Raw genomic sequence first — 27,792 nt, 5'->3', positions numbered from 1 at the left:
AGGACAGCAAACTTGAAGAGATAAAATGGTTCACACCCCCACCACACCTTGGTTCAGGTTTTCTCTCCTCCTGATAGGATGTACCTAGGGAGCTCTTATTCCTAGCTTGGGTTCTCACCCCAGGGGCTGGGGAAGCACCGAGTCTACTTACCGTGAAGAGGCCTATCCCATGCAGCTTTAGTCTCCTTGGGGAGCCGCTTGCTAAGCCGGTATTCCTCCTGCCTCCTCCCAGCCGCTGTGTCCAGGTGGCTTCTGGTTCAGTTCAGGCGAGGTGCTCGACATCCCTTATCCAAGATTGCGGTTGTGAGTTGTTGCATGTTCAGAGCATGCGCGCTGGGGTGAAGATTCTCTTTCGGCGACATGACGTCACTTCTGGTGATGTGACTCCAGAGGAGGAGGAGCACGTTTTGCTGGCTGGATTAGGCATTTCTGCCTGGTGTTAAAAGAAGGCCATGGCATGCTACAAATGGCAGCAGCCAGCTCTACTTTTGCAGACACAGTGCTGTGCAGGATTCAGTGTCTGGATACAATGTCGGAGCCAGGTGAATTGGGACGCGCTGACCCATTGGAACCCTCGAGGCCCACAAGCCCGGTATTGGCTTGTCAATTTATCAAATTGTGAGAAATATTGTCTCCTAATATTTATGGGTGTTTGCTATATTGTTATAGGTAGCAAAAACACCTAAGAAGTTATCCTGCAAATCGAAGCATGAAGAATGTGGTGAATGTAGAGTAGCATTGCTAGTATCTTATGTTAGACCTCTATGTGAAGAATGTGTGGATAAATTGGTTATGGAAGAGTCGCAGAATATATCCAAGAGTATTAAAGGGATTCTGTCACCAAGTTTTGTGCTATAGAGCTGCGGACATGCACGGCTAGATCGCCGCTAGCATGTCCGCAATATATCTGTCCTATAAGGCTGTGTGGTTTTAATTTCTTTAAAAAAGGATTATATAGATATGTAAATGAGTCTTGTATGTGTCCAAGGGGCTGTACTAACCTTCCTGGAGCCCAGCCACGCCCGACTGTGAAGGAGCCCAGCACCGCCTATGTCCTTCGAATCAACTCCTTTCATCAACTATAGATTGCCGTAATCTCGCAATCCCTTAGGCTGATGCCATCACAGGGAAGGAACACTATACCGGCACTGCGCATGCGCGAGCTCGCAGCAATCTATAGTTGATGAAAGGAGGAGATTCGGAGAACATAGGCAGTGCTGGGCTCCTTCACAGGCGGGCGTGGCTGGGCACGGCTGGGCTCCAGGAAAGTTATCACAGCCCCTTGGACACATAGAAGACTCATTTACATATCTATAAAATCCTTTTTTAAAGAAATTAAAACCACACAGCCCTATAGGACAGATATATTGCGGACATGCTAGCGGCAATCTAGCCGTGCATGTCCACAGCTCTATAGCCCAAAACTTGGTGACAGAATCCCTTTAAGGCTTTGGTGAGATTAAAAGTTAAATCATCTCTTAACCGCCTCCGGACCGCCTAACGCAGGATCGCGGTCCAGAGGCGGCTGTCTCAGGCAGAGTCACGCATTGGCGCGTCATCTGGCGAGACGCGAGATGACGCTCACAGCCGGCCCGCGCATGCGCATTGCAGGACGGCAAAAGTTAGAGGGGTATTACATCATCAGCCTGCCAGCCAATGATCGTGGCTGGCAGGCTGATGATTTAAAAAAAAAAAATGAATCACAAGCCATATAACACCTTATATTTATAAATATAAGGTGTTAAATGGCTTCTCTGGTCCTTTTGGTCGGTTGGTTCCAGCAGAGGAGCAGACATCACAGTGAGTACACACCAAACACCACACATAGCCGCAGATCACCCCCCATCACCCCAATTAACCCCTTGATCACCTCTTGATCGCCCCTGTCAATCACCTAGTGAAAGGGGAAAAAAATAATCAGTGTAAACTGTCACTTATTTTTTTCACTGGTATTGACTGTTAGGTTTTAGGATAGTTTAGGCCCCTTGGTTAGGTAGTTAGCGATTGTTTAGCGCCCATCAGCATTTGTACTTTTATAGTATCTGTAAGTGATCAGAACTGATCACAGTCAGATCTATAATAGTATTAGTGTCACCTTAGTTTGCCCTCCACCCAAAACGCAGTGTTTGCCTGATCAGGCCTGATCGGTCGCCGACACGTGCGTTCATCCACGCCCGCCCCGCCGCAGTGACAAAAAATTTGACCAAATGTCAAATAAGGGGTATTCTTCTGAAGAGGCCTACAGGCTTCTGACCCAGTCGGATGAGGAATGGGAACCCTCATCTGACGAATCTAGCGGGTCAGAATATGAACCTGTAGAAATCAGTGGCAGTCTGACACAAAGTTCGGACGAGGAGGTTGAGGTCCCCCGTGTTGCTACACCACAGGTTGCGCAGGATCCGCTTCAAGGGCAGCAGAGTGGCAGCATTAGTTCCCCCTTTCACCGCCCAGTGTGGAGTTCGGGTTGAGACAGCTCAGATCAGTTTGGCACTGGGATTTTTTTAGCTGTTCTTGACTGCGGAGCTCTTGGACATAGTCGTAGCAGAAACAAATCGGTATGCCACTGAATTTATAGCCGCCAACCCGGGAAGCTATTATGCCCAGCCTTTCTGGTGGAAACCCGTCCAAGTTGGGCCTTCTCCTCAACATGGGTCTGACCAAAAAGCATGAATTGTAGTCATATTGGTCCACGAACCCAATTCATCACATGCCCATGTTCTCTGCTGCCATGTCCAGGGCACGATTTGAGGCCATCCTGTGTTTCCTGCACTATAGTGACAACAGCACCTCTCGTCCCAGAGGCCACCCAGCTTTTGACTGGCTCCACAAAATTCGGCCCCTCATAGACCACTTTAACAACAAATTTGCAGATTTGTATACCCCTGAGCAAAACATCTGCGTAGACAAGTCCCTTAAACAATACATCCCAAGCAAGCGCGCCTGGTATGGGGTCAAATTGTATAAGCTCTGTGAAAGGGCCACAGGCTATACGCACAAATTTCGGATCTATGAGGGTAAAGATCAGACCCTGGAGCCGGTCGGTTGCCCTGACTACCTGGGGAGCAGTGGGAAGACAGTCTGGGACTTGGTGTCACCCTTATTTGGCAAGGGATACTATCTTTATGTGGGCAATTTCTACAAGTGTGCCCCTCTTCAGGCATTTGTTCCTAGAACAGATTGGCTGCTGTGGCACCGCGCGACCTAGTCCCCGGGGCATCCCCCAACAGCTTATTACCACCCGTCTTGCAAGAGGGGAGAGCGCTGCCTTGTGTAACGAAGAACTGCTCGCGGTGAAATGGAGAGACAAGCGTGACGTTTACATGCTGTCCTCCATTCACGCAGACACGACAATACAAATAGAACGAGCAACCAGTGTCATTAAAAAGCCCCTCTGTGTCCACGACTATAATTCGTTCATGGGAGGGGTGGACTTCAATGACCAGATGTTGGCTCCCTATTTAGTTTCCCGAAGCACAAGACGCTGGTATTAGAAGGTGTCTGTATATTTGATTCAATTGGCTGTATATAATATTTTTGTTCTCTACAGTAGGGCTGGGAGAACAGGATCCTTCCTCAAATTTCAGGAGGTTTTGTGGCCCAAGCAGCGTTCGGGTGTCCGCCTGGCCGTGCGGAGGCGAGCGGATCCGTTCCGACTTACAATGTAAATCAATGGGGACGGATCCGCTTGAAGATGACACCATATGGCTCAATCTTCAAGCGGATCCGTCCCCCATTGACTTTCAATGTAAAGTCTGAACGGATCCGCTCAGGCTACTTTCAGACTTATGCCTCATTCACACGTCAGTGTTCGGTCAGTGATTTCCATCAGTGATTCGTGACCCAAAACCAGGTCCGGCTCTAAACACAGAACAGGAGCAGATCTTTCCCTTATACGTTATGTCTGTTGAGGCTTCTCTTCTGGTTTTGGCTCACAAATCACTGATGGAAATCACTGACCAAACACTGAAGTGTGAACGAGGCCTTAGAAAATTTTTCTAAGTTATAATGCAGACGGATTAATATGAGCGGATCCGTTCAGAACGGATCCGATCGAACGCAGGTGTGAAAGTAGCCTAAGTGGGTATAGATGTTGATCAAAGCTCCTGGCAGACGCCTTTCCCCTCCTTTTTTTTTTTTGTGGCAGAGATTTTTTCATCCACATTGATTAATGCGAATGAAGAAATCTGTGCTGTTCATTTTTTTTCTTTCAGCCCAGAGGCCCCTAAAATGCCAGGGCAATATAAATACCCCACATGTGACCCCATTTTGGAAAGAAGACACCCCATGGTATTCAATAAGGGGCATAGCGAGTTCATATAAAAGTTTTTTTGGGGCACAAGTTAGCGGAAATTAATTTTTATTTTATTTTTTTCTCACAAAGTCTCCCTTTCCGCTAACTTGGGACAAAAATTTCAATCTTTCATGGACTTAATATGCCCCTCAGCGAATACCTTGGGGTGTCTTCTTTCCAAAATGGGGTCATTTGTGGGGTGTTTGTACTGCCCTTGCATTTGATGAGGGTCTCCGCAATCATTACATGTATGGCCAGCATTAGGAGTTTCTGCTATTCTATTTATCTCACCCAGCATGGGTATATGTAAAATGACGCCCCAAAACACATTGCCCTACTTCTTCCGAGTACGGCGATACCACATGTGTAACACTTTTTTGCAGCCTAGGTGGGCAAAGGGGCCCACATTCCAAAGAGCAGCTTTAGGATTTCACAGGGCATTTTTTACACATTTTTATTTCAAACTACTTCTCACACATTAGGGCCCCTAAAATGCCAGAGAAGTATAACTACCCCACAAGTGACCCAATTTTTGAAAGAAGACACCCCAAGGTATTTCGTGATGGGCATAGAGAGTTCATGGAAGTATTTATTTTTTGTCACAACTTAGTGGAATATGAGACTTTTGTAATAAAAAATAAAAAAAATAATCATTTTCCGCTAACTTGTGACAAAAAATAAAAAGTTCTATGAACTCACTATGTCCATCAGCGAATACCTTAGGGTGTCTACTTTCCGAAATGGGGTTATTTGTGGGTTTTTCTACTGTCTGGGCATTTTAGAACCTCAGGAAACATGACAGGTGCTCAGAAAGTCAGAGCTGCTTCAAAAAGCGTAAATTTACATTTTTCTACCATAGTTTGTAAACGCTATAACTTTTACCCAAACCAACTTTTTTTTACCCAAACATTTATTTTTTTATCAAAGACATGTAGAACAATAAATTTAGAGAAAAATGTATATATAGATGTCTGTTTTTTACAACTGAAAGTAAAAAAAAATCATTTTTTGGCAAAAATTTCTGTAAATTTCAATTAATAACAAAAAAAGTAAAAATGTCAACAACAATGAAATACCACCAAATGAAAGCTCTATTAGTGAAAAGAAAATGAGGTAAAATTCATTTGGGTGGTAAGTTGCATGACCGAGCAATAAACGGTGAAAGTAGTGTAGTGCAGAATTGTAAAAAGTGGTCTGGTCTTTAAAGGTGTTTAAGCTAGAAGAGCGGTGGTTCAATCGCTGAAGCAGAGTCGAATGAGGGTCTCTTTCTTTCGGTCCTTTCTGCTGTATCCCAAGAGCCGTTTGAACCAATTAATAACATCTCTATTAAAATGCTTACCTTCAAAGTAACCTTGTTGGCAATTGCTTCAGCTAGAAGGATCTTATGGAATCAAGCTTTCTCAGCCTTTCCTTCTTACACTACGGTATTGGAAGATAAGCTGTAGTCCCCCTCCCCCAAGGTTTGATTTATAGATTATTCTCGCATGAATGCTGTCATGGATGAGAGGAAAACAAAAATTACTCTTTCTTGAAACCCATGACAGCACCCCAAATTTTCTTAGACTTAATTAAAAAAAAAGTGTACTATATGTCAAATAGATGCATGAAATTTAAGGGGAATTTAATGTACCGAATTGGGTCCCTCTTCTTTCTTTCTTATTTTTATTTTTTTTGAGTTGTGTGTATTATCTTTTTCCATTTATCAAGCCTTTTCATTGGTGGTTGGCATGCCTCCAGTGGTTTAGTTATTATAATTACTGAGGAATGGTGGGGGTGTGAACCATTTCTCCAACTCTTTAGGTTTCCTGTCTTGGATGGGAGGACCTAGTCACATGGGTTTCAAGAAAAACTGTTACCGGTAAGAGTAATTTTTGTTTTCCAACTTAGCATTGAAACTTAACTATTGCCATAAGGTCCGTCCCTTGCTCTTTCCATATCCTGGTTATTCAAAGACCATCTTCCCAGGACTACTAGACCTTGAGTCTGTTGGTCAGCAACAGTGTTAAGGAAGCCTCAAGTAAGCATAGCAGACAGGTGAGTCAGATACAGTTCTGTCCATGTCATGATCCTTCCCACTTCCTTTAAAAGGGATCTGGTGCCGTGCCACTGTGCTTGTTGATATAGAGTTCTGATGTCATGTTGTCTGGCCTTACACAGAATATTTCCTCCTGGATCTGCAGGACTTGTGAGAGATAGCATATTATATAGCTTTAAGTTCTTTGAATTTTGCTGATTAAGACCTCTCAAGGGAATCCAAGAGTCCCTCCAGGTACTTTTCTCAATCTAGTTATACATTAGTAGTCAACTGGATCTACAGAGGTTGGATCAAGTATCACCCGTCTCTAATATGTTTTAATCATCTGAGGAACTTGAAACCAGAAGGTGCACCTACTACTCAACCCTTCATAGTTATGTTTTCACAGGGTCAGCGTCTCTCTCTATAGAGGGCATAAATGCCATAAGGTTAAAGAAGCTGAAAAGCTTATATGATGCCTAAAACCCTCTGCTGCTAGGGTGCATTCTTCCCTATCAAGAAGAAAAGAAAGGAATATCTCCAGGGAATCTATGCCAAAAGTTTAAGAACATTTTGGGCTGGCAGTGGATGCTGCTGCATTGGTGACTCTAGATAACCTCTGGGCGATTGCACGTCCCCGTGACAGCGACGATCCATTTGGATGTCTACCCTATCAACTTTCGATGTTCTTTTCTGCGCCTACCATGGTGATCACTGGTAACTGGGAATCGGGGTTCGATGCCGGAGAAGGAGCTTGAGAAAAGGATTCCACATCCAAGGGAGGTCAACGGCTGAAATCTGATTGGCTGTTGTTGCCTTGCCCCTTTTTTTTTCCTAATTGTGAACCACCCAGAAAGGGTGGGTCAAGTTATTAAAGCAGAAACATCCAAGAAAAGCAGCAGGCGCGCAGCAATTACCCACACCCGACTCGGGGAGGTAGTGACGATAAATAACAATACAGGACTCCTAAGCGGCCCTGTTATTGGAATGAGTACACTTTCTGTTAATGAGGATTTATTGGAGGCCAAGTTTGGTGCCAGCAGCCAACTTGCTCCCGGCCTCCACAACCTTCACCTAGTGTGCCATCATGGTGAGAATTGTGTTGACCAGACTCTTTGCTACTGAGACTGGACTTGTAGGTTAGAGCCTGCTGCCGCTTTGTTGATTCTAGATAACTTCTAGGCAATTGCACGTCCCCCGTGACTGCGACAATCCATTTGGATGTCTGCCATATCAACTTTGGAGCAATTTTTCAGTAAGGACCTTCTGGTATAGCAGTGTTTTGCTTGCCCTCTCCACCTGAGAAATGAGAGATGAGAAGTTCTCTTTGTAGCGGGGGTCGAGAAGGGTGAACAACCAGTAATCCGTGTTGTCTAAAATGCGTATAATGCGTGGGTCGTGGCAAGTCAGCCATGTGTGCCAGAGTACCAACAGGCAAGACTTCGCTGTCATCATCAGAAGGTGAGCTGACCCTGTAAAACATTATATGCGAGGGCCTGCAGTTGAGTTGGCCCTGTAAAACATCATATGCTAGGGCCTCCAGTTGAGCTGACCCTCTAAAACATTATATGCGAGGGCCTGCTGCTGATCTGACCCTCTAAAACTTTAAGGGCGAGGGCCTGCTGCTAAGCTAACTCTCTAAAAAATTATATGCGAGGGCCTGCAGGTAAGCTGACCCTCTAAAACATTAGGGGCGAGGGCTTGCTGCTGAGCTGACGCTTTAAAACAATATATGCGAGGGCCTGCAGGTGAGCTGACCCTGTAAAACCTTTTATGCGAGGGCCTGCAATTGAGCTGACCCTGTATAACAATATATGTGAGGGCCTGCTGCTGAGCTGACCCTCTAAAACATTAGGGGAGAGGGCCTACTGGTGAGCTGATGCTCCAAAATATTATATGCAAGTGCCTGCTGGTGAGCTGACGCTCTAAAACAGGCATGCTCAACCTGCGGCCCCCAGCTACAACTCCCACAATGCCCTGCTATAGGCTGTTCGGGCATGCTGGGATTTGTAGTTTTGCAACAGCTGGAGGGCCGCAGAATGAGCATGCCTGCTCTAAAACATTATATGCTAGTGCCTACAGGTGAGCTGACGCTCTGAAACATTATATGCAAGTGCATGCTGTTCAGCTGACATTATAAACAAATTTGATTTGAGGGCCTGCAGTTGAGCTGACCCTAATAAAAAAAAAATTTGAGTGGAGGGAATATATATATACACAATCTGGATGAGGAGGAGGAAAAAACAAGATTCAAGATTCAACCATATACTTGTTTTTTTGTGTTTTTTTTTTGTGGTGAAATAATGCATGGGAATACACTGCAGTAGACTGAGTACATTATAAATGATAGATTGAAATTGCCTTTATGTTCATCATCAGCTCAGCTCTCCTCTGGTGCAGTTGAGAAGTCAGGGGCAATCCAGACCTGGTTTATTTTTGCCTGAGTCAACCTGTCAGCATTGTCAGTGGACAAGTGGTTATAATGCCACCAGCAGCACTAAATACACGCTCAGAGAAAACGCTGGCGGCAGGGCAGGCCAGCACCTCCAAGGCCTAGAGCGCAAGTTTGTGCCACGTGTCCAGCTTGGACACCCAGTACTTGTAAGGCACTGAGGGATCATTTAGGACGCTGACACGGTCTGCTATGTATTCCCTCACCATCTTCCTAAACTTTTCCCTCCTTGTACCACTAGGCTACGCTTCATGATGAGGTTGCTGGCGGGGTGTCATTAAAGTGTCACATGCCTTGGAGAGTGTTGCCCTGCATATTTTGGAACTGCTGTGTGTTCCCCTTGTCTCCCTTCCTCAGTTGCCTAAGGAAGTACAGACACTGCCGCCAGCGTTGTCAGATGGAAAATTTTGGAACAATCTCTCAACAAGTACCTTCTGGTATTGAATAGGGATCGACCGATATTGATTTTTTAGGGCAGATACCGATAATTTGTGAACTTTCAGGCCGATAGCCGATAATTTATACCGATATTCTGGGAATTTTCATTTTTGAAAAAAAAAAAAATAATTCCCACAAATCTGCTGAAAATTATTGTTTATTGTTAATGTGTATTTTTTTTTTGTAAATCTTTCTTTTTCATTTATATTGAATATTTTGGTGTTTTTATTTTTGTAACATTTATTTATTTATTTTTTAACTAACTTTTAGCCCCCTTAGGGACTAGAACCCTTGTCCTATTCACCCTGATAGAGATCTATCAGGGTGAATAGGAGCTCACGCTGTCCCTGCTGCTGTGTGCTTTGTGCACACAGCAGCATGGAGCTTATCATGGCAGCCAGGGCTTCAATAGCGTCCTGGCTGCCATGGTAACCGATCGGAGCCCCAGCATTACACTGCTGGGGCTCCGATGGGAGGAGCAGGGGAGAGGGGATCCTGTGGGGGGGCGCACTGCGACTGGGGTGGGGGGGCCCTATGCGCCACCACTGCTTAATACTGGGGGGGAGGGGGGGCGCACTGCACCACCAATGCTTAATACTGGGGGGGCTTGGGGGGGAGGCGCACTGCGCCACCAATGCTTAATACTGGGGGGAGGGGGGGGCGCACTGCGCCACCAATGTCTAATACGGGGGGCGCACTGCGCCACCAATCAAGCTTAATCTCTAATTTATTCATATACAGGAGGCGGGAGCTGGCTGCAGGATCACATAGCCGGCTCCCGACCTCTATGAGCAGTAGCTGCGATCCGCGGCACCTGAGGAGTTAACTACCGCAGATCGCAGCTACAGCTCATAGAGGTCGGGAGACGGCTATGTGATCCTGCGCAGCCAGCTCCCGCCTCCTGTATATGAATAAATGAGAGATTAAGCTTCATTGGTGGCGTAGTGGCCATAGCTCCTCCCCTCCTCTTGTCCCCTGTCCTTTCATTGGCGGCAGCAGCACAGGGGGAGGAGACACTGCTCCTTCTCCCCTGTGCTGCTGCTGAGGGAACACGGAGAGCGCTGTCAGCAGCGCGATCTGTGTTCCCCATACGCTATCGGAATATCGGCAAAATAAATGCCGATAGCGTTCAAAATCCTGAATATCGGCCGATAATATCGGTAAATCGGTCGATCCCTAGTATTGAACCATTTTGCTCGTCCTCTCCACCACAGGCAGGAATGAGAGATGAGAAGTTCTCTTTGTAGCAGGGGTCGAGAAGGGTGGACACCCAGTAATCAGTGTTATTTAAAATGCGTATAACGCGAGGGTCGTGGGAAAAGCAGCCTAACCGTTGATGTCGACATCAGGATGACTCTCCATCTCCTCATCCTCCTCCTCCTCTTCTGCCCATCCACGCTGAACAGATGGAATTAAAGTTCCATGGGTAGTACCCTCTGTAGCAGAGGCAACTGTCTCCAGCTCCTCCTCCACTTCATAGTCCAATTCGCGCTGAGAAGATGAACTGAGGGTGGTCTGGCTACATTCAGAACGCCGTTCTTAATTGTGAGCAGCGATCGTTTGAGTAGACACAGCAGTGGGATGGTTACGCTGATAATAGTGTTATGGCCACCAACCATCTGTGTGGATTCATCAGTTTTTTTTAAAACCTCATAGAGGCTGACATCAAAGCCCACTCCTCGCTTGTGAATAGTGGCAGTTCATTAAAAAGGTTACGACCATGTTGCAGCTGGTATTCCACAACTGCCCTCTGCTGCTCACAAAGCCTGGCCAACATGTGGAATGTAGAGTTCCAGAGCGTGCTCACGTCACACAACAGTCAGTGAGCTGGAAGCCGCAAGCGCTCCTGCAGCATTGACAGACTGGCTGAAGCTGTGGACAACTTGCGGAAATGGGCACACAGCGCCCATCTTCACTAGTAGCTCTGGCAAATTGGGGTAAGTTTTGATAAACTGCTGAACCACTAAGTTTAAGATGTGGGCTAGGCATGGGATGTGTGTCAGGTTGCCGAGCTCCAAAGCCGACACCAAGTTACGGCCATTGTCAGACACAACCATGCCTGGTTTTAGGTTGAGTGGCGAGAGCCACAGCTCGGACTGGTCCCTTATACCCTGCCACAGCTCTGCGGCGGTGTGCTATTTGTCCCCTAAGCAGATCAGCTTCAGCACGGCCTGTTGATGCTTACCCACAGCAGTGCTACACTGCTTCCAGATAGCGACTGATGGCTGACTGCTGCTGGAGGTGGAAGTGGAGGAGGAGGTGGCAGAGAAGAAGTGTGGGTTGGAGCCGGTAACATAGCTGCTGGCGCAGACCATGATGGACGTAGGGCCCACAGGATACGACTCGCTCCCGGCCTCCACAACATTCACCTAGTGTGCGGTCAGGGAAATGTAGCGTCCCTGGCCACTCGCACTTGTCATGTGACCGTGGTGAATTGGACCTTCCCAATAATTGCATTGGTCAGGACACAGGTGATGTTCTGGGACACATGCTGGTGTAAAGCGGGCACGGCACACCATGAAAAATAGTAGCGGATGGGGACTGCGTAGCGAGGGACGGCCGCCAACATCAGGCTGCGTAAAGCCTCAGTGTCCACAAGCCTAAATGGCAACATTTCAAGGTCCAGTAATTTAGAAAGTTGCGCATTTAGTGCTATGGCCTGTTGGTGGGTATTTGCGCTTGCGTTCAAATGACTGTTATGGACATTTGGACACTGCGCTGGGACAGGGAAGTGGATGTTGTTGCTGATGGTTCATGCGAAGGTCCAGGTGCAGGGCGAGGGGCATCCGGGCCTGCGCCTTCGACAGGGGATTGGCCAGCAGTGCGTAACACAGGGGAAGACGAGGCAGTGATGTGACCCTCGGACCCAGCCGTTCGGCCCACTTATTAGCGTGCTTGGATGCCATGTGGCGGATCATGCTGGTGGTGGTGAGGTTGCTAGTGTTCACGCCCAGTCTTATTTTGGTACAGCACAGGTTGCAAACCTCCACTCCATACCACGCTATTCTGAGGAAGACCTACCCCTTGGCAAGGTAGATTTAGATTTACGCATGTGGGTGCTCTGTGTAACAGTTGCGGACCTGTTTGCTGTGGGCCAACTTCTCCCTTTTGCAACCCCACTGCCTCTTCCAGCCTGTTGCGGTGCTGCGTACTCTGTACTGCTGTCCTTGCTCAGCTTTTCACCTTCCCATGTTGGGTCAGTAACCTCCTCGTCAACCACCTCCTCTTCCACTTCCTCACTCTGCTCAACCACCGTCATCTTCTTGAGACTGTGAAGGCTGAAGAGGTTGGGAATCAGGGCACAATATTTCAGCTCCCTCTTCAAGCGTGCTGGGCGCGAAGGCCAAATGTAATAGTGGCACTGGAAAGAGCTCCTTAAAATATCTGAGTGTGGGATCACTCGTTTGGCAAGCCTCTCCATGGTGGGAGAAAGGATGATCAGAGTGAAGATTCGGTTGACCAGACTCTTCATATTAATGGTTTTGTCACTAGATTTGGCGCAGATTTTTTTACTGTACGCTAAAGACACAGTTTTCGGATGCAGTACAGTATATGTCACAGAACACCACAGTCTATGGACAGTATTTTAGGCCCAGATTATTGGAATCTGCAGTGCAGACAATGTTTTCTGATGTAGTTTATATTTATATTTTTCACTATATCTGAGCCTGACAACCACACAAGGTGTTGAAGCACAGATCATGCAATTCACAGAATTACACCGTTGTCAGCAAAAATCTGGATAGATTATGGTGGAAAAATAAATAAATGTTTTCACTAATTGTCTTCCTATCTTTGCCCCTGACACACAGAAGGTATTGCTGCACAGATGTCACAAGTCACTGCAGACACCTATATAGCAAAAGAATCGTCATTTCACAAAGTATAAAAAAAATTAAAAAAAATCGATAACTACTTTGCACAATTAAATTGCCACCACACACAATAGTCCTTAAAGAACCTCAGGAAACATGACAGGTGCTCAGGAAGTCAGAGCTGTTTCAAAAAGCGGAAATTCACATTATTGTAACATAGTTTGTAAACACTATAACTTTTACCCAAACATTTTTTTTTTAATCAAAAGACATGTAGAACAATAAATTTTGCGAAAAATTTATATATGGATGTCGTTTTTTTTTTTTTTTTGCAACATTTTACAACTGAAACTGAAAAATAAATTTCGATTAATAACAAAAAAAGTAAAAAATGTCAGCAGCAATGAAATACCTCCAAATGAAAGCTCTATTAGTGAGAAGAAAAGGAGGTAAAATTCATTTGGGTGGTAAGTTGCATGACCGAGCAATAAACGGTAAAAGTAGTATAGTGCAGAAGTGTAAAAAGTGGCCTGGTCATTAAGGGGGTTTCAGCTAGGGGGGGTTGAAGTGGTTAAAACGTTATTCACTGGAATATATTGCGATAACAATCTCCCAGCACTATCTGTCCCTTCCTAAGCGCAGCTCTCCCTGACTCGCAATGAGCCGAACCCGCGTCATCGGATGCTATATAGCGCCCAATGACGCATTCCGGCCAGCCAATCACTGTAATGCCACTGTAATTACAGTGATGGCAGTACTTACCTGCACATTTATTGGCTACTTAGCAGCCGCGAAACGTGCGGGAGGAGACTTGAGCTTGGCGCTCGAGCCCATATGGTACTTGGCCGAGTACTGCTATGTGCCGAGCATAGCTGTTCGAGCTGAACAGGTATTCGGCCGAGCATGCTCGCTCATCACAAGTCATCACTTCTACCCTTTATAGTCTGACTCCACCCTTCTGACTATGCGATAGATGGTTTCATTTGGGTTTGGCTGAGCTGGTGTGAGTTTGTCTTTGTGTTCCTGATCGTCCACCTCTACAGAAGTTAAGTGTCACGTTTGTTTGTGTTGTTATTTTCCCTGTTTGTATCTGGACCTGAGACAGAGTCTTCCATTCATCCATCATCTGGGGAGGAAATGGGTTGTCTCTCGTCCTAACCTTTTCCAGGGCCTAATAGGGACATAAAGGCCTAGGTATCCTGCATATTAATATTCCTACCTTCGGGGTCTATTCATATTGATAGATAGTTAGGTCCTGGATTCGGGTTGTCTAGGACAGTGTTTCCCAACCAGTGTGCCTCCAGCTGTTGCAAAACTACAACTCCCAGCATGCCCGCACAGCCAAAGGCTGTTGAGGCATACTGGGAGTTGTAGTTTTGCAACAGCTGGAGGCACACTGGTTGGGAAACACTGGTCTAGGAGGTGACCTGTTTCTTCCCTAGTTTCCAGGCCCAGTTAGTGTCCCCCCCCTCCCTCCTGTGTTTAGTGTGGAGTTTCCCCCCACACTGATCGTGACAATATGATTAAGGTGGCTGTGGCTTGCAGTAGGGCCACCTTAGCTCAGAGTCTAGACTATGCAGCCACCCTGACTGACCCTGTAAAGGCTTTTAAGTCTCTTGTCTCTGTATTTATATTCTGGAACCTCAGAGGAGATGTTCCATTTTACCCTGATGGACTGAATGATATACATTTAATATCTGATAAGGTCTCCATTTATTTTATCCAGCTCTGAGCCAAAGCATCTACTTGACTCCTACTATAACCTACAGAGGTTTACCTGGAAGCATTATGCTCAGTCTAAACTAGAGAGTAAATGCACCTGTGGTAATCTAGGCCATAAACTTGGCTGATGACATATCTGTTTGGAACTAGCAGTTCCAGCAGTTAACATATCATAGCTGGAACCCTAGACCTGAAAGATCCATTTCCTTAAGGCATTTGGAGACATTGAAAGCATCCACAGCAACCTAGGGATAGGCTGCTCTAAGTGCACTCTTAGTGAAGTGACCCTTAGAACTGTCCCAGTGGGTATAATACTGTTCCTGGATAATCAGGCTATAGCTGTTTCACTTATAGTTGAGCGAAGCGAGCTTCGGATGCTTAATCTTAAGTCGCTTCGTTCAAAACTTCGTAATGATACTGTACGAAGATTTGTCTCCGTATAGTATTAGATTGTATGGGCTCCGATGAGCAGAAGTAAGTTATAGCTTCAGTAGTTGATTTTTAAAGTGGAAAACCACTTTAAAGCTTGAAACCAAACTTTGCTTCGGTTCCGAGGTACTTCTGACTTCAGCTCATTGGAGCCCATACATTCTAATACTGTACGGAGATGAATACATGCTTCTATGGAATTCTGGGAGGGGAGAAATGCAAATGAGCTCTTAGCAAGCTTTGCCTATTATGCCACCAGATGTAAGGCTGCTATCCTATAAGTCAATATTCCGCTCTTAAAATAAGCCTTGAGACATGATTTGGATATTAAATAAGCCAGCAACTCATCTGCAGACAGCTGTTTTGGACACAGTCCTCCTACCCAGTTAAGCCAGTACTCTCTGCTCTGCACTGATGAGGGGCAGTCACCCCGAAACAGCTGTCTGCAGATGAGGTCCTGGCTTATTTAATATCCAAGTCATGTCTCAAGGCTTATTTTAAGAGCTGAATATTGACTTATAGGATAGCTGCCTTACATCTGGTGCCCTTTCTTCCCTCCCATTGTGAATGGATTAATGGAATTTATTTACCAAAAAAAACTATACAGCCTTATTCTACATAATTAAAAAACTAATCTTTATTTCATGATGGAATAACCTTTGGATGGTAATATATTTTCCTCAAAAAGCATTTAATATTTAAAAAAAAATTAAATACAATCAATGATTTTTATCCACCCTGCATTTAACTGTAAAATGTTTTAAAGTGGAATATTTGTATTCTGTTATTTTTCAGATGGTGTGGTCCATGCAAGATTTTGGGCCCTCGCTTGGAAAAGATGGTTGCTAAACAGCAAGGGAAAGTTTTGATGGCAAAAGTTGATATAGATGATCATACTGATCTTGCTCTTGAATATAAGGTATGTTTTGCTCACTTATGGTCAAACAAATTTTTACTAGAAGAAAGGCAGTCGAAGACAAGCATCCACATATGATTAAGATACAGTAACAGAGTGCTGTCAAAAAGTATTTGCCCCTTCCCAATTTATTCTATTTTTACATATTTGTCACATTTGAATGTTTCAGATCATCATATTACTTTTAATATTAACCACTTCACATCCAGGCCATTTCCCCTTTTCTGACAGCAATTTTTTGCTAATCTGACGTGTCACTTTGTGGTAAAAACTTTAAAAGGCTTTTACTTATCTAGGCCATTCTGAGATTCTTTTCTCGTCACACATTGTACTTCATGACCGTGGTAAAATTGAGTCAAAACATTTCATTTTTAATTATAAGAAAATACCAAATTTACCCAAAATTTCGAAAAATTAGAAAATTTCAATTTCTCTACTTTTTCTAATGAATAGTAATACTTCCAAAAATAGTTATTACTTTACATTCCCCATATGTCTACTTCATGTTTGGATCATTTTGTGAATGTCATTTTATTTTTGGGGGACATTACAAGGCTTAAAGTTTAGAAGCAAATTTTGAAATTTTTCTGAAAATTTCCAAAACCCACTTTTTAAGAACAAGTTCAGGTCTGAAGTCACTTTGTGAGGCTTACATAAAAGAAACCACCCCAAAAAAATTGAAACTACACCCCATTTTTTGGCAAATTTTCAGTTTTAATCCATTTTTTTTCAGTAACAAAGCAAGGGTTAACAGCCAGCCAAAACTCAATATTTATTTACAGAAACACCCCATATGTGGTCGTAAACTGCTGTATGGCCACACGGCAGGCCGCAGAAGAAAAGGAACGCCATAAGGTTTTTGGAATGCAGATTTTGCTGGACTGGTTTTTTGACACCATGCCCGATTAGAAGCCCCCCTGATGACCCCTAGAGTAGAAACGCCAAAAAAGTTACCCCATTTTGGAAACTACGGGATAAAGGTGGCAGTTTTGTTGGTACTATTTTAGAGTACATATGATTTTCGGTTGCTCTTTATTACACTATTTGTGAGGCAAGTTAACAAAAACTAGCTGTTTTGGCACCTTTTTTTTATTTTTTGTTATTTACAATGTTCATCTGATAGGTTAGATTATGTGCTATTTTTATAGAGCAGGTTGTTACGGACGCGACAATACCAAATGGTTGTTAGTTTCCGTTTTACATAATAAAGCATTCTGTAAGCCATATTTTATTTATTTTTTTATTTTTGGGGGGCTATTTGGCTTATGTAGCGGCTTATTTTTTTTTCCGTATTAGATGACGGTTTGATTGGTACTATTTTACGATACATATGACTTTTTGATCACTTGGTATTACAGTTTTTGTGATGTAACTTTTATTTTTATTTTTTTACGGTGTTCACCTGAGGGGTTAGGTAATGTCATATTTTTATACAGCAGGTTCTTACGGAGGCGGCGATACCCAATATAAAAAAAAAGTTTTACACAATAATATTTTTGAAACAAAAAAAAAACATTTTAGTGTCCCCATAGTCTGAGAGCCATAGGCGATTGTCTTAAGTAGGGTATAATTTTTGTGGGATGAGATGACTGTATGGTACTTTTTTGGGGTGCATATGACTTTTTGATCGCTTTCTGTGATGTAAGGTGAAAAAAAATTGCTTTTTTGACACGGTTTTTATATTTTTTTTTTTTTATGGTGTTCACCTGATAGGTTAGGTCATGGCGATTATCTAATATGTATACTTTCTTTTATTTATTTAAGTTTTACATAATATCATTTTTGAAACAATTTTTATTTTTATTTTAGTGTCTCCATATTCTGAGAGCCATAGTTTTTATCTTTTGTCTTGGGTAGGATGAGGCAGTCCATACTATTTTGAGGGGCATATGCCTCTTTGATCGCTTGGTGTTGCACTTTTGGTGATGTAAGGTGACAAAATGTTTTTTTAGCACAGTTTTTATTTTATTTTTTGTATTTTGGACGGTGTTCATCTGAGGGGTTAGGTCATGTGATATTTTTATAGAGCCGGTTGTTACGGACGTGTCAATACCTAATATGTATACTTTGTTTTATTTATTAAAGTTTTACATAATATTTTTTAAACAAAACCAAAAATCATATTTTGGGGTGCATATGACTTTTTGAGGCACTGTTTATTTTATTTATTTTTTACAGCGCTTACCTGAGGGGGTTGGGTCATGTGATATTTTTATAGGGATGGCGATTCCTAATATGTCTACTTTTTTTTCATTTATATCACTTTAACACAATAATATTTTTTTAACCAAAATTTTTTTAATGTCTCCATGTTCTGAGAATATATACAGGTCCTTCTCAAAAAATTAGCATATTGTGATAAAGTTCATTATTTTCTGTAATGTACTGATAAACATTAGACTTTCATATATTTTAGATTCATTACACACCAACTGAAGTAGTTCAAGCCTTTTATTGTTTTAATATTGATGATTTTGGCATACAGCTCATGAAAACCCAAAATTCCTATCTAAAAAAATTAGCATATCATGAAAAGGTTCTCTAAACGAGCTATTAACCTAATCATCTGAATCAACTAATTAATTCTAAACACCTGCAAAAGATTCCTGAGGCTTTTAAAAACTCCCAGCCTGGTTCATTACTCAAAACCGCAATCATGGGTAAGACTGCCGACCTGACTGCTGTCCAGAAGGCCATCACTGACACCCTCAAGCAAGAGGGTAAGACACAGAAAGAAATTTCTGAACGAATAGACTGTTCCCAGAGTGCTGTATCAAGGCACCTCAGTGGGAAGTCTGTGGGAAGGAAAAAGTGTGGCAGAAAACGCTGCACAACGAGAAGAGGTGACCGGACCCTGAGGAAGATTGTGGAGAAGGACCGATTCCAGACCTTGGGGGACCTGCGGAAGCAGTGGACTGAGTCTGGAGTAGAAACATCCAGAGCCACCGTGTACAGGCGTGTGCAGGAAATGGGCTGCAGGTGCCGCATTCCCCAGAAACAGCGGCAGAAGCGCCTGACCAGGGCTACAGAGAAGCAGCACTGGACTGTTGCTCAGTGGTCCAAAGTACTTTTTTCGGATGAAAGCAAATTTTGCACGTCATTCGGAAATCAAGGTGCCAGAGTCTGGAGGAAGACTGGGGAGAGGGAAATGCCAAAATGCCTGAAGTCCAGTGTCAAGTACCCACAGTCAGTGATGGTCTGGGGTGCCATGTCAGCTGCTGGTGTTGGTCCACTGTGTTTTATCAATGGCAGGGTCAATGCAGCTAGCTGTCAGGAGATTTTGGAGCACTTCATGCTTCCATCTGCTGAAAAGCTTTATGGAGATGAAGATTTCATTTTTCAGCACGACCTGGCACCTGCTCACAGTGCCAAAACCACTGGTAAATGGTTTACTGACCATGGTATTACTGTGCTCAATTGGCCTGCCAACTCTCCTGACCTGAACCCCATAGAGAATCTGTGGGATATTGGGAAGAGAAAGTTGAGAGACGCAAGACCCAACACTCTGGATGAGCTTAAGGCCGCTATCGAAGCATCCTGGGCCTCCATAACACCTCAGCAGTGCCACAGGCTGATTGCCTCCATGCCATGCCGCATTGAAGCAGTCATTTCTGCAAAAGGATTCCTGACCAAGTATTGAGTGCATAACTGAACATAATTATTTGAAGGTTGACTTTTTTTGTATTAAAAACACTTTTCTTTTATTGGTCTGATGAAATATGCTAATTTTTTGAGATAGGAAATTTGGGTTTTCATGAGCTGTATGCCAAAATCATCAATATTAAAACAATAACAGGCTTGAACTACTTCAGTTGGTGTGTAATGAATCTAAAATATATGAAAGTCTAATGTTTATCAGTACATTACAGAAAATAATGAACTTTATCACAATATGCTAATTTTTTTAGAAGGACCTGTATATTCTATTTAGAGCAATTTTCTTATGTAGGGACTCATTTTTTGCATGATGAGGTGACTGCTTTATTAGTTCCATTTTGTGGGACATGGGCCTTTTTGATCACTACATGTTAAACTTTTTGTGCTGTAAGGTGACAAAAAATGGCTTTTTTTGACATTTTTTAATGGTGTTTATCGGACAGGGTGGATCATGTGATATATTTATAGAGCCAGCCGTCACTGACGCGGCAGTACCAAATATAGTATGTCTGTTTTATTTATTTTTTGCTATTGTTAATATATTTTTTTTAATGTTAAACTTTATTTTTTATGAAACACTATTTAAAAAAAAAAATACTTTACACTTTGTGTCTCCCATAAGTTCATACAAGACCTCTGGGGGACATTTGACTTAATAATAAAAAAAAAAAATCAATATTGATTTCTTCTGCACTATATTGTGCTGTTCAGCCTCAGTGCAGGGCTGATCGTGGTCTATGGAAGACCCGACAGATCCTGCACTCTCCCTGCCCCGGCGGTCACATGACCACCGGGCTGGAAGAGGAAGCGCATAGCCTGCCTGCTCTGTATACACAGCACTCGGTGAGCGCTGTGTATGCAGTGATCTAGAAGGCAGGGACACCCAGGAACTGTCCCTGCCTTCTCTCTGGGTTGCCCTGCTGTCACTGACAGTGGGACCCCTGCTCAGCAGCTGCACAATTAGCGTGCAGCTGCGATCTCTGAATGGACGTTCTAGAACGTCCATTCAGAGTTAAACATCCACCCATAGGTCTCTATTATAATGAGAGGCTTAAAAAATTGGTGTTTGTTTAGCTTGGTTCTTCAGTCTTCTGCTGCATAACGTAAACTGGATGGATCCGTTTTGTAGCCTATAGACTTCTATTATGACAAAATGAATAACGGAATGCCTCTAAAGGCATTCGGTCATGGAATTGTGTTATCTCAGTACTAGGTCCTCTACTCTAATCCCGCTATACAGCCCCCATCGGACAGACTATCAGTAGATTTGGCTTTCGCTGCAAGCAGCGTTCGGGTGTCCGCCTGGCCGTGCGGAGGCGAGCGGATCCGTTCCGACTTACAATGTAAGTCAATGGGGACGGATCCGCTTGAAGATGACACCATATGGCTCAATCTTCAAGCGGATCCGTCCCCCATTGACTTTCAATGTAAAGTCTGAACGGATCCGCTCAGGCTACTTTCACACTTTTTCTAAGTTATAATGCAGACGGATCCGTTCTGAACGGAGCCACCGTCTGCATTAATATGAGCGGATCCGTTCAGAACGGATCCGATCGAACGCTAGTGTGAAAGTAGCCTAAACTTGATATTTCAATTTTGGTCTGCAGCACTATCATAACTCCTGTGCCACATTTGACTCTGATCTTTCCCTTGTTCCTCATATTCAATCACTTACACGCTCTTGTCGTCTGCACCTCAAGAATATCGCCAGAATCCACCCTTTTCTTACAGTTGAAACGGCAAAAACTCTTGTTGTTGCCCTGATTCATTCTCGTCTTGACTACTACAACGCATTACTAATCGATCTCCCTCTCACTAAACTCTCCCCCCTTCAGTCTGTCCTAAATGCTGCAGCCAGGCTCATCTATCCATCCAACAGCTACACTGATGCTACTAGCCTGTGCCAGTCACTTCACTGGTTGCCCATCCACCACATAATACAGTTCAAACTTCTCACCCTCACCCACAAAGCTCTGCACAACGCCGCACCTCCATACATCTCCTCCCTCATCTCCATCTACCACCCTACTCGTGCTCTCTGTTCTGTTAGCGACCTAAGATTAATAACCTCCATAAGGCTACTTTCACACTCGCGTTTTGTGCAGATCCGTCTTGTATCTGCACAGACGGATCCGCACGAATAATGCAAACGCTTTTATCCGTTAATAACGGATCCGTTTGCATTATTCATTCAAAAAAATGATGTCAAAACGGATCAGTCTCGACTTACATTGAAAGTCAATGGGGGACAGATCCGTTCTCAATTGCACCATATTGTGTAAGTGAAAAATGGATCCTTCCCCATTGACTTAAATTGTAAGTCTAGACAGATCCGTTAGGCTCCGCATATTCAGACGGTCACCAAAACGCTGCAAGCTGCGTTTTAGTGATGTCTAAAAAAACGTAACTGACACCAAACGCAGCCAAATTGATGCATTCTGAACGGATCCTTATCTATTCAGAATGCATTGGGGCTGAACTGATCCGTTTTGGGCCGCTTGTGAGAGCCCTGAAACGGATCTCACAAGTGGACCCAGAAACGCCAGTGTGAAAGTAGCCTAATTCGTACCTCTCACTCCCATCTTCAAGACTTTTCTCGAGCTGCACCTACTCTCTGGAATACTCTGCCCCGGAATACTAGGCCAGTCCACAACTTCTCCACCTTCAAACGTGCCTTGAAAACACATCTTTTCAGGCAGACTTATCAAGCTACCTAAACTGACTATTCCCCGACTAAACCTCTTCCCCACCAACTCCTCTGAGCTGAACTTGATCCTCTATTTGTCCCAAACCCGAAGCAGATCGTCCGGCACCACTCCTGTCAGTTCAATAATGGCTCGAATCCTACTTATCACAATTAACTACCTTATGTGTCACCCCCAATTCCAAATTGTAAGCTCTTGCAAGCAGGGCCCTAACGTCTAGTGTTTCAGTTGCATATTAGCCAGTTAGTTTTCTTTCGTACATAACCTCTATGAATTTGTAAAGCGCTGCGAATTTGGTGGTGCTATATTAATAAATTGTATAAATTGAACTTCCAAATATGAAATTCGCTCATCCTTAATGGTGATATATAGTATATGTATTTAATGTACATATACTATATATAGTATAGTATTTAATTGTCTAGTATTGACATTTACTGTATTATAAACACTCTATTACAGTGATCCACAGAACTGTGTAACAATCACAGACTGACCACAGTAATAAAGATTGTGTTAGCCATCTAAATAAATTATATATATATATATATATATATATATATATATATATCCAGAAAATGGACGGCACTCCAGTTAGATGAAATTAAGTGATTCCTTTATTCAACCATCCGGTGCAACGTTTCGGCTCCAAAATGAGCCTTTTTCAAGCAGAGATACAATGCAAGTGAAAGCAAATATATAAGTGAATCAGTGTACAGGTCATGTGACCACATCCCGCCCAGTGGGTGTGTTACAAAAATTTCAGTGACAAAGTAGCAAACAGAAAAAAATAATTACAATGAAACAGGTGATAAGGCAAAGGACAAGATTATACATGTCCCGTATTTGCATACATCATGTAAATACAAGGACGGACCCATCGATTGGGCACAGAAGACTAATCGATGGATGCGTCCAGTGTGCATAAGGCATACAGGGGGCGGAGCAGGGAGACTATCATGTGGACATACCAAGCCGGTGAGGGGCACATTCCATGCGGCCATTCAGCGTTGTATACACACTAGTTCACAGGTGCGGTGCTACACCAATCGGGGACCAGTGGCAGGAAGACGTCGAGCATCATCAAAACTGGCCAGTGCTCATGCGTCTTCACGACGCCGTTCATTGCAGCCTCGGTGTATTGCAGCGCATGCCCAGTACTCATCTGTTCTCGGAGCGCCATCTTTAAAACGGGAAGAATGCCCATACCCATACATGTATCACTGTGTGCAAGCATCAGACCTGTTACAGAATAGAGTATAGCGATCTAGACCAGTAGGGACAGCCTGAGGACCAGAGCGCCCACATACTATACCCAGGTAACAACCCACAACCCCCACGGCGAACCGCGGTATAGTAAGGGGTGCTTATCAAGGGTGTCATACTGCAACCATACTCAGGAGGGTTCTCCTCCTACAGGTACACAGATGCCACAGGGGGCAAATCTAACCAGATAGAATGGAGAGTCTGGGTAACACCATCAAGGCTGATATGACAGAATATATATGGGTCCCAAGGTGTTCGCCGGGTCCAGCAGTGTAAAATGTGCAAATGCATAAAACAAACAAACAAACAAAAAAAAAAAAAGAAACATAATAATGATTAAAAAAAATGCGCATAGCTCATAGGAATGACCTCCCTCCCGGATATGATACTGCGTCCACTTCATCCACATGCTCCATCCCTCCGGGTGCTGGATATAAGTGATCTGTGAGTAAAAAAAAGAAAAAAAAAAAGAAAAATATTTTTTTACTGTTAAAACAGAGATTCTTGAAATAAACACACTCTCCTAGTGTGTACACAAGACACTGAGAAGCAACCTGCCGATCAAAGGAGGCAAGCCACACCTCATACCACATCCCCTAAATTTGAATTCTATATTTAACCCATTTGGTCTTAAACTGTCCAATCTATAAATTCAGCTTAGTTCCTTGCGCTTGAGTAACTTCGACCTATCGCCACCACGTCTGGGCTGAGGTATATGATCGAGGATCCAACACCTCAGATCACCCTCCTTGTGCTTAGCCTCAGAGAAATGCTTGGATACCGGTAAATCCAAACGTTTCTTCCGGATACTCAGACGATGGTTGTTCAAGCGGGTTTTGAGGTCGGTCGTCATTTCGCCCACGTAAAGCAAGTTACACGGGCAGGATAACACATAGATAACGTAACTTGAGTTACATGTGAGATTAAACAAAATGTTATAAGACTCACCTGTGCTGGGGTGCACAAATGTTTTCCCTTTTCGGATATATCTACAATTGACGCACCCCAAGCAGGGAAAACAACCCAAACCGGGCTGCATCAAAGTAGTTTTTCTGGAGGACCCCTTTGAGCCAATGTCTGCTCTAACCAAGTGGTCTCGTAGATTCCTTGAACGCCGATAGGAGAACAGTGGTGGATATTGAAACTCAGGAATCTCCTTAAAGCAAGACCCCAGGAGATCCCAATGTTTCTGATCTGGGGGCTAAGTTCACTATAAACTGACACAAACGGAATCCTGTCAGTTTTCCTTACCGTCTTCCGCTACGACAGTAATTCACCCCTATCAAGACCGCGAACCCTGTCCATGTGCTCGACTAATAATTGTTTCAGGTATCCCCTATTGCGAAATCTAGCAGCCATGGACTCCAGGGTTGCATTGGACTTCTGCTCGTCAGACACAACACGTTTTACCCTGAGGAACTGGGAGAACGGGAGTGACTGAACCATTCTCCTGGGATGAGAGCTGTTATAACACAAGAAGGTATTAGTGTCGGTGGGTTTAATGTATAACTATGTGTGCAGCACACCTCCACTAAGCACAGCTTTACCCTGGGTTCACACCTGAGCGTTTTACAGCGCGTTCAAACGCGCTGTAAAACGCTCAAGACATGAAATCCAATGCTTCCCTATGGGAATGGTTCACACCTGGGCGTTTTACAGCGCGTACGAACGCGCTGTAAAACGCCCGACGCTCAAACAAGTACTTGAGCTTCTTTGGGGCGTTTTGACGCGCGTTTGTGGCCATAGGACACTGCAGTCAATGACACAAACGCGCGTCAAACGCGCGTTTACTATTACAAAAAAGGCGCATAAGAACGCGCGACAAAAACGCGCGTAAAACGCGCGTTTGAGAAACGCTCAGGTGTAAACCCAGGGTCAGTGTCCAAGAATTGGATATCTGTATTCGAATGAACGAGAGTGAATTGTAGATTGGAATCATGGCTGTTTAAAAAGCCATGGAAATCAATCAACTCACCCTCGCTACCGGTCCATATAAGGAAGATGTCGTCGATGTAGCTGCACCACCTCGGCACATGTCTGAAGTGGTGGGATAGATAGACGACATCTTCCTCAAAACACCGCATGAAAATATTTGCATACGTGGGGGCCACGTGAGACCCAGTGGCCACGCTGCTGCAAATAAAACACATCTTAAATAAATTAAATTGCGATGAAGAACAATGTTGAGCAAAGCAATTATGAACTCTGAAGCATGAGGAGTATATGATGACGTCATTAACATTTTCTTAACTGCCTGGATACCACTCTCATGTACTATGGATGTGTACAGTGAGGTCACATGAAATGATGCAAGCATCATAGAAGACACATGCGACACATCAGTATCCCGTAATTTAACAAGAAAGTCTGATGTGTCCTGTATGTAGGAGGACCCCCCAATAGAAAACTCCCGCAATACTTTGTCGAGAAAGATCGCCATGTTGCTGGAGATGGAATCAGACCCTGAGACGATGGGACGTCCCGGGGGATCGGTGAGGGTCTTGTGAATCTTGGGCAACACATGATCGGCAGGTTGCTTCTCAGTGTCTTGTGTACACACTAGAAGAGTGTATTTATTTATTTCAAGAATCTTTGTTTTAACAGTAAAAAAATATTTTTCTGTTTTTTACTCACAGATCACTTATATCCAGCACCCGGAGGGATGGAGCATGTGGATGAAGTGGACGCAGTATCATATCAGGGGGGGGAGGTCATTCCTATGAGCTATGCACATTTTTTTATCATCATTATTATTTTTTATTTTTTGTTTGTTTCATGCATTTGCACATTTTGCACTGCCGGACCCGGCAAACACCTTGGGCCCCATATATATTCTGTCATATCAGCCTTGATGGTGTTACCCAGACTCTCCATTCTATCTGGTTAGATTTGCCCCCTGTGGCATCTGTGTACCTGTAGGAGTAGAACCCTTCTGAGTATGGTTGCGGTATGACACCATTGATAAGCACCCCTTCCTATACCGCGGTTCGCCGTGGGTTGTTACCTAGGTATAGTATGTGGGCGCTCTGGTCCTCAGGCTGTCCCTACTGGTCTAGATCGCTATACTCTACTCTGTAACAGGTCTGATGCATGCACACAGTGATACATGGGGTATGGGCATTCTTCCAGTTTTAAAGATGGCGCTCTGAGAACAGATGAGTACTGGGCATGCGCTGCAATACACCGAGGCTGCAATGAACAGCGTCGTGATGACGCATGAGCACTGGCCAGTTTTGATGATGCTAAACGTCTTCCTGCCACTGGTCCCCGATTGGTGTAGCGCCGCGCCTGTGCACTAGTGTGTATACAGCGCTGAATGGCCGCATGGAATGTGCCCCTCACCGGCTTGGTATGTCCACATGATCGTCTCCCTGCTCCGCCCTCTGTATGCCTTATGCACACTGGACGCATCCATCGATTAGTCTTCTGTGCCCGATCGATGGGTCCGTCCTTGTATTTACATGATGTATGCAAATAAGGGACACGTATAATCTTGTCCTTTGCCTTATCACCTGTTTCATTGTAATTATTTTTTTCTGTTTGCTACTTTGTCACTGACATTTTTGTAACACACCCACTGGGCGGGATGTGGTCACATGACCTGTACACCGATTCACTTATATATTTGCCTTCACTTGCATTGTATCTCTGCTTGAAAAAGGCTTTTGGAGCCGAAACGTTGCACCGGATGGTTAAATAAAGGAATCACTTAATTTCTAACTGGAGTGCCGTCCATTTTCTGGATACATTGGTGGGGTAAGAAGTCTTTTCCCCTGGAACGTGCACCCAATTTTTTCTGATTATAGCCAGTGTGCCGCCATTTTTCGTGTGTGTGTGTCTGTATGTATGTGTGTGTATATATATATATATATATATATATATATATAGTGTATATGTATGTGTTGTAAGGGATCGCCTCTTATTTGGGGGTCATTCTCACAGATACGACTTTAGGACACCAGGTTTCAGGTCCAAACTGTGCATTTATTGTGCACACTCCAACCAATACAGGTTATCATGAAGTCGCAGCTTCACCTAACACATGTGACACCCACATAAAATAATAAACACTTGCCCGGCTAGGCTC

General features: G+C 44.0%; 1 protein-coding gene across 1 annotated transcript in view; it reads left to right on the top strand.

Annotated features, from left to right (window-relative positions):
• TXN2 (thioredoxin 2) overlaps positions 1 to 27,792 on the top strand; it is a 172,079-nt gene that overhangs the window by 136,233 nt on the left and 8,054 nt on the right. The window contains exon 3 of the mRNA XM_044302245.1: positions 15,957 to 16,080. Coding sequence (XP_044158180.1) covers positions 15,957 to 16,080 — 124 coding nt within the window. The remainder of the gene's footprint in view (positions 1 to 15,956; positions 16,081 to 27,792) is intronic.

Source organism: Bufo gargarizans, chromosome 7 (assembly GCF_014858855.1).
Source record: "Bufo gargarizans isolate SCDJY-AF-19 chromosome 7, ASM1485885v1, whole genome shotgun sequence".
In the NCBI taxonomy this organism is placed as follows: domain Eukaryota; kingdom Metazoa; phylum Chordata; class Amphibia; order Anura; family Bufonidae; genus Bufo; species Bufo gargarizans.
The sequence above is the reverse complement of the archived record's forward strand: the minus strand, read 5'-3'. Positions and strand labels throughout refer to the sequence as shown.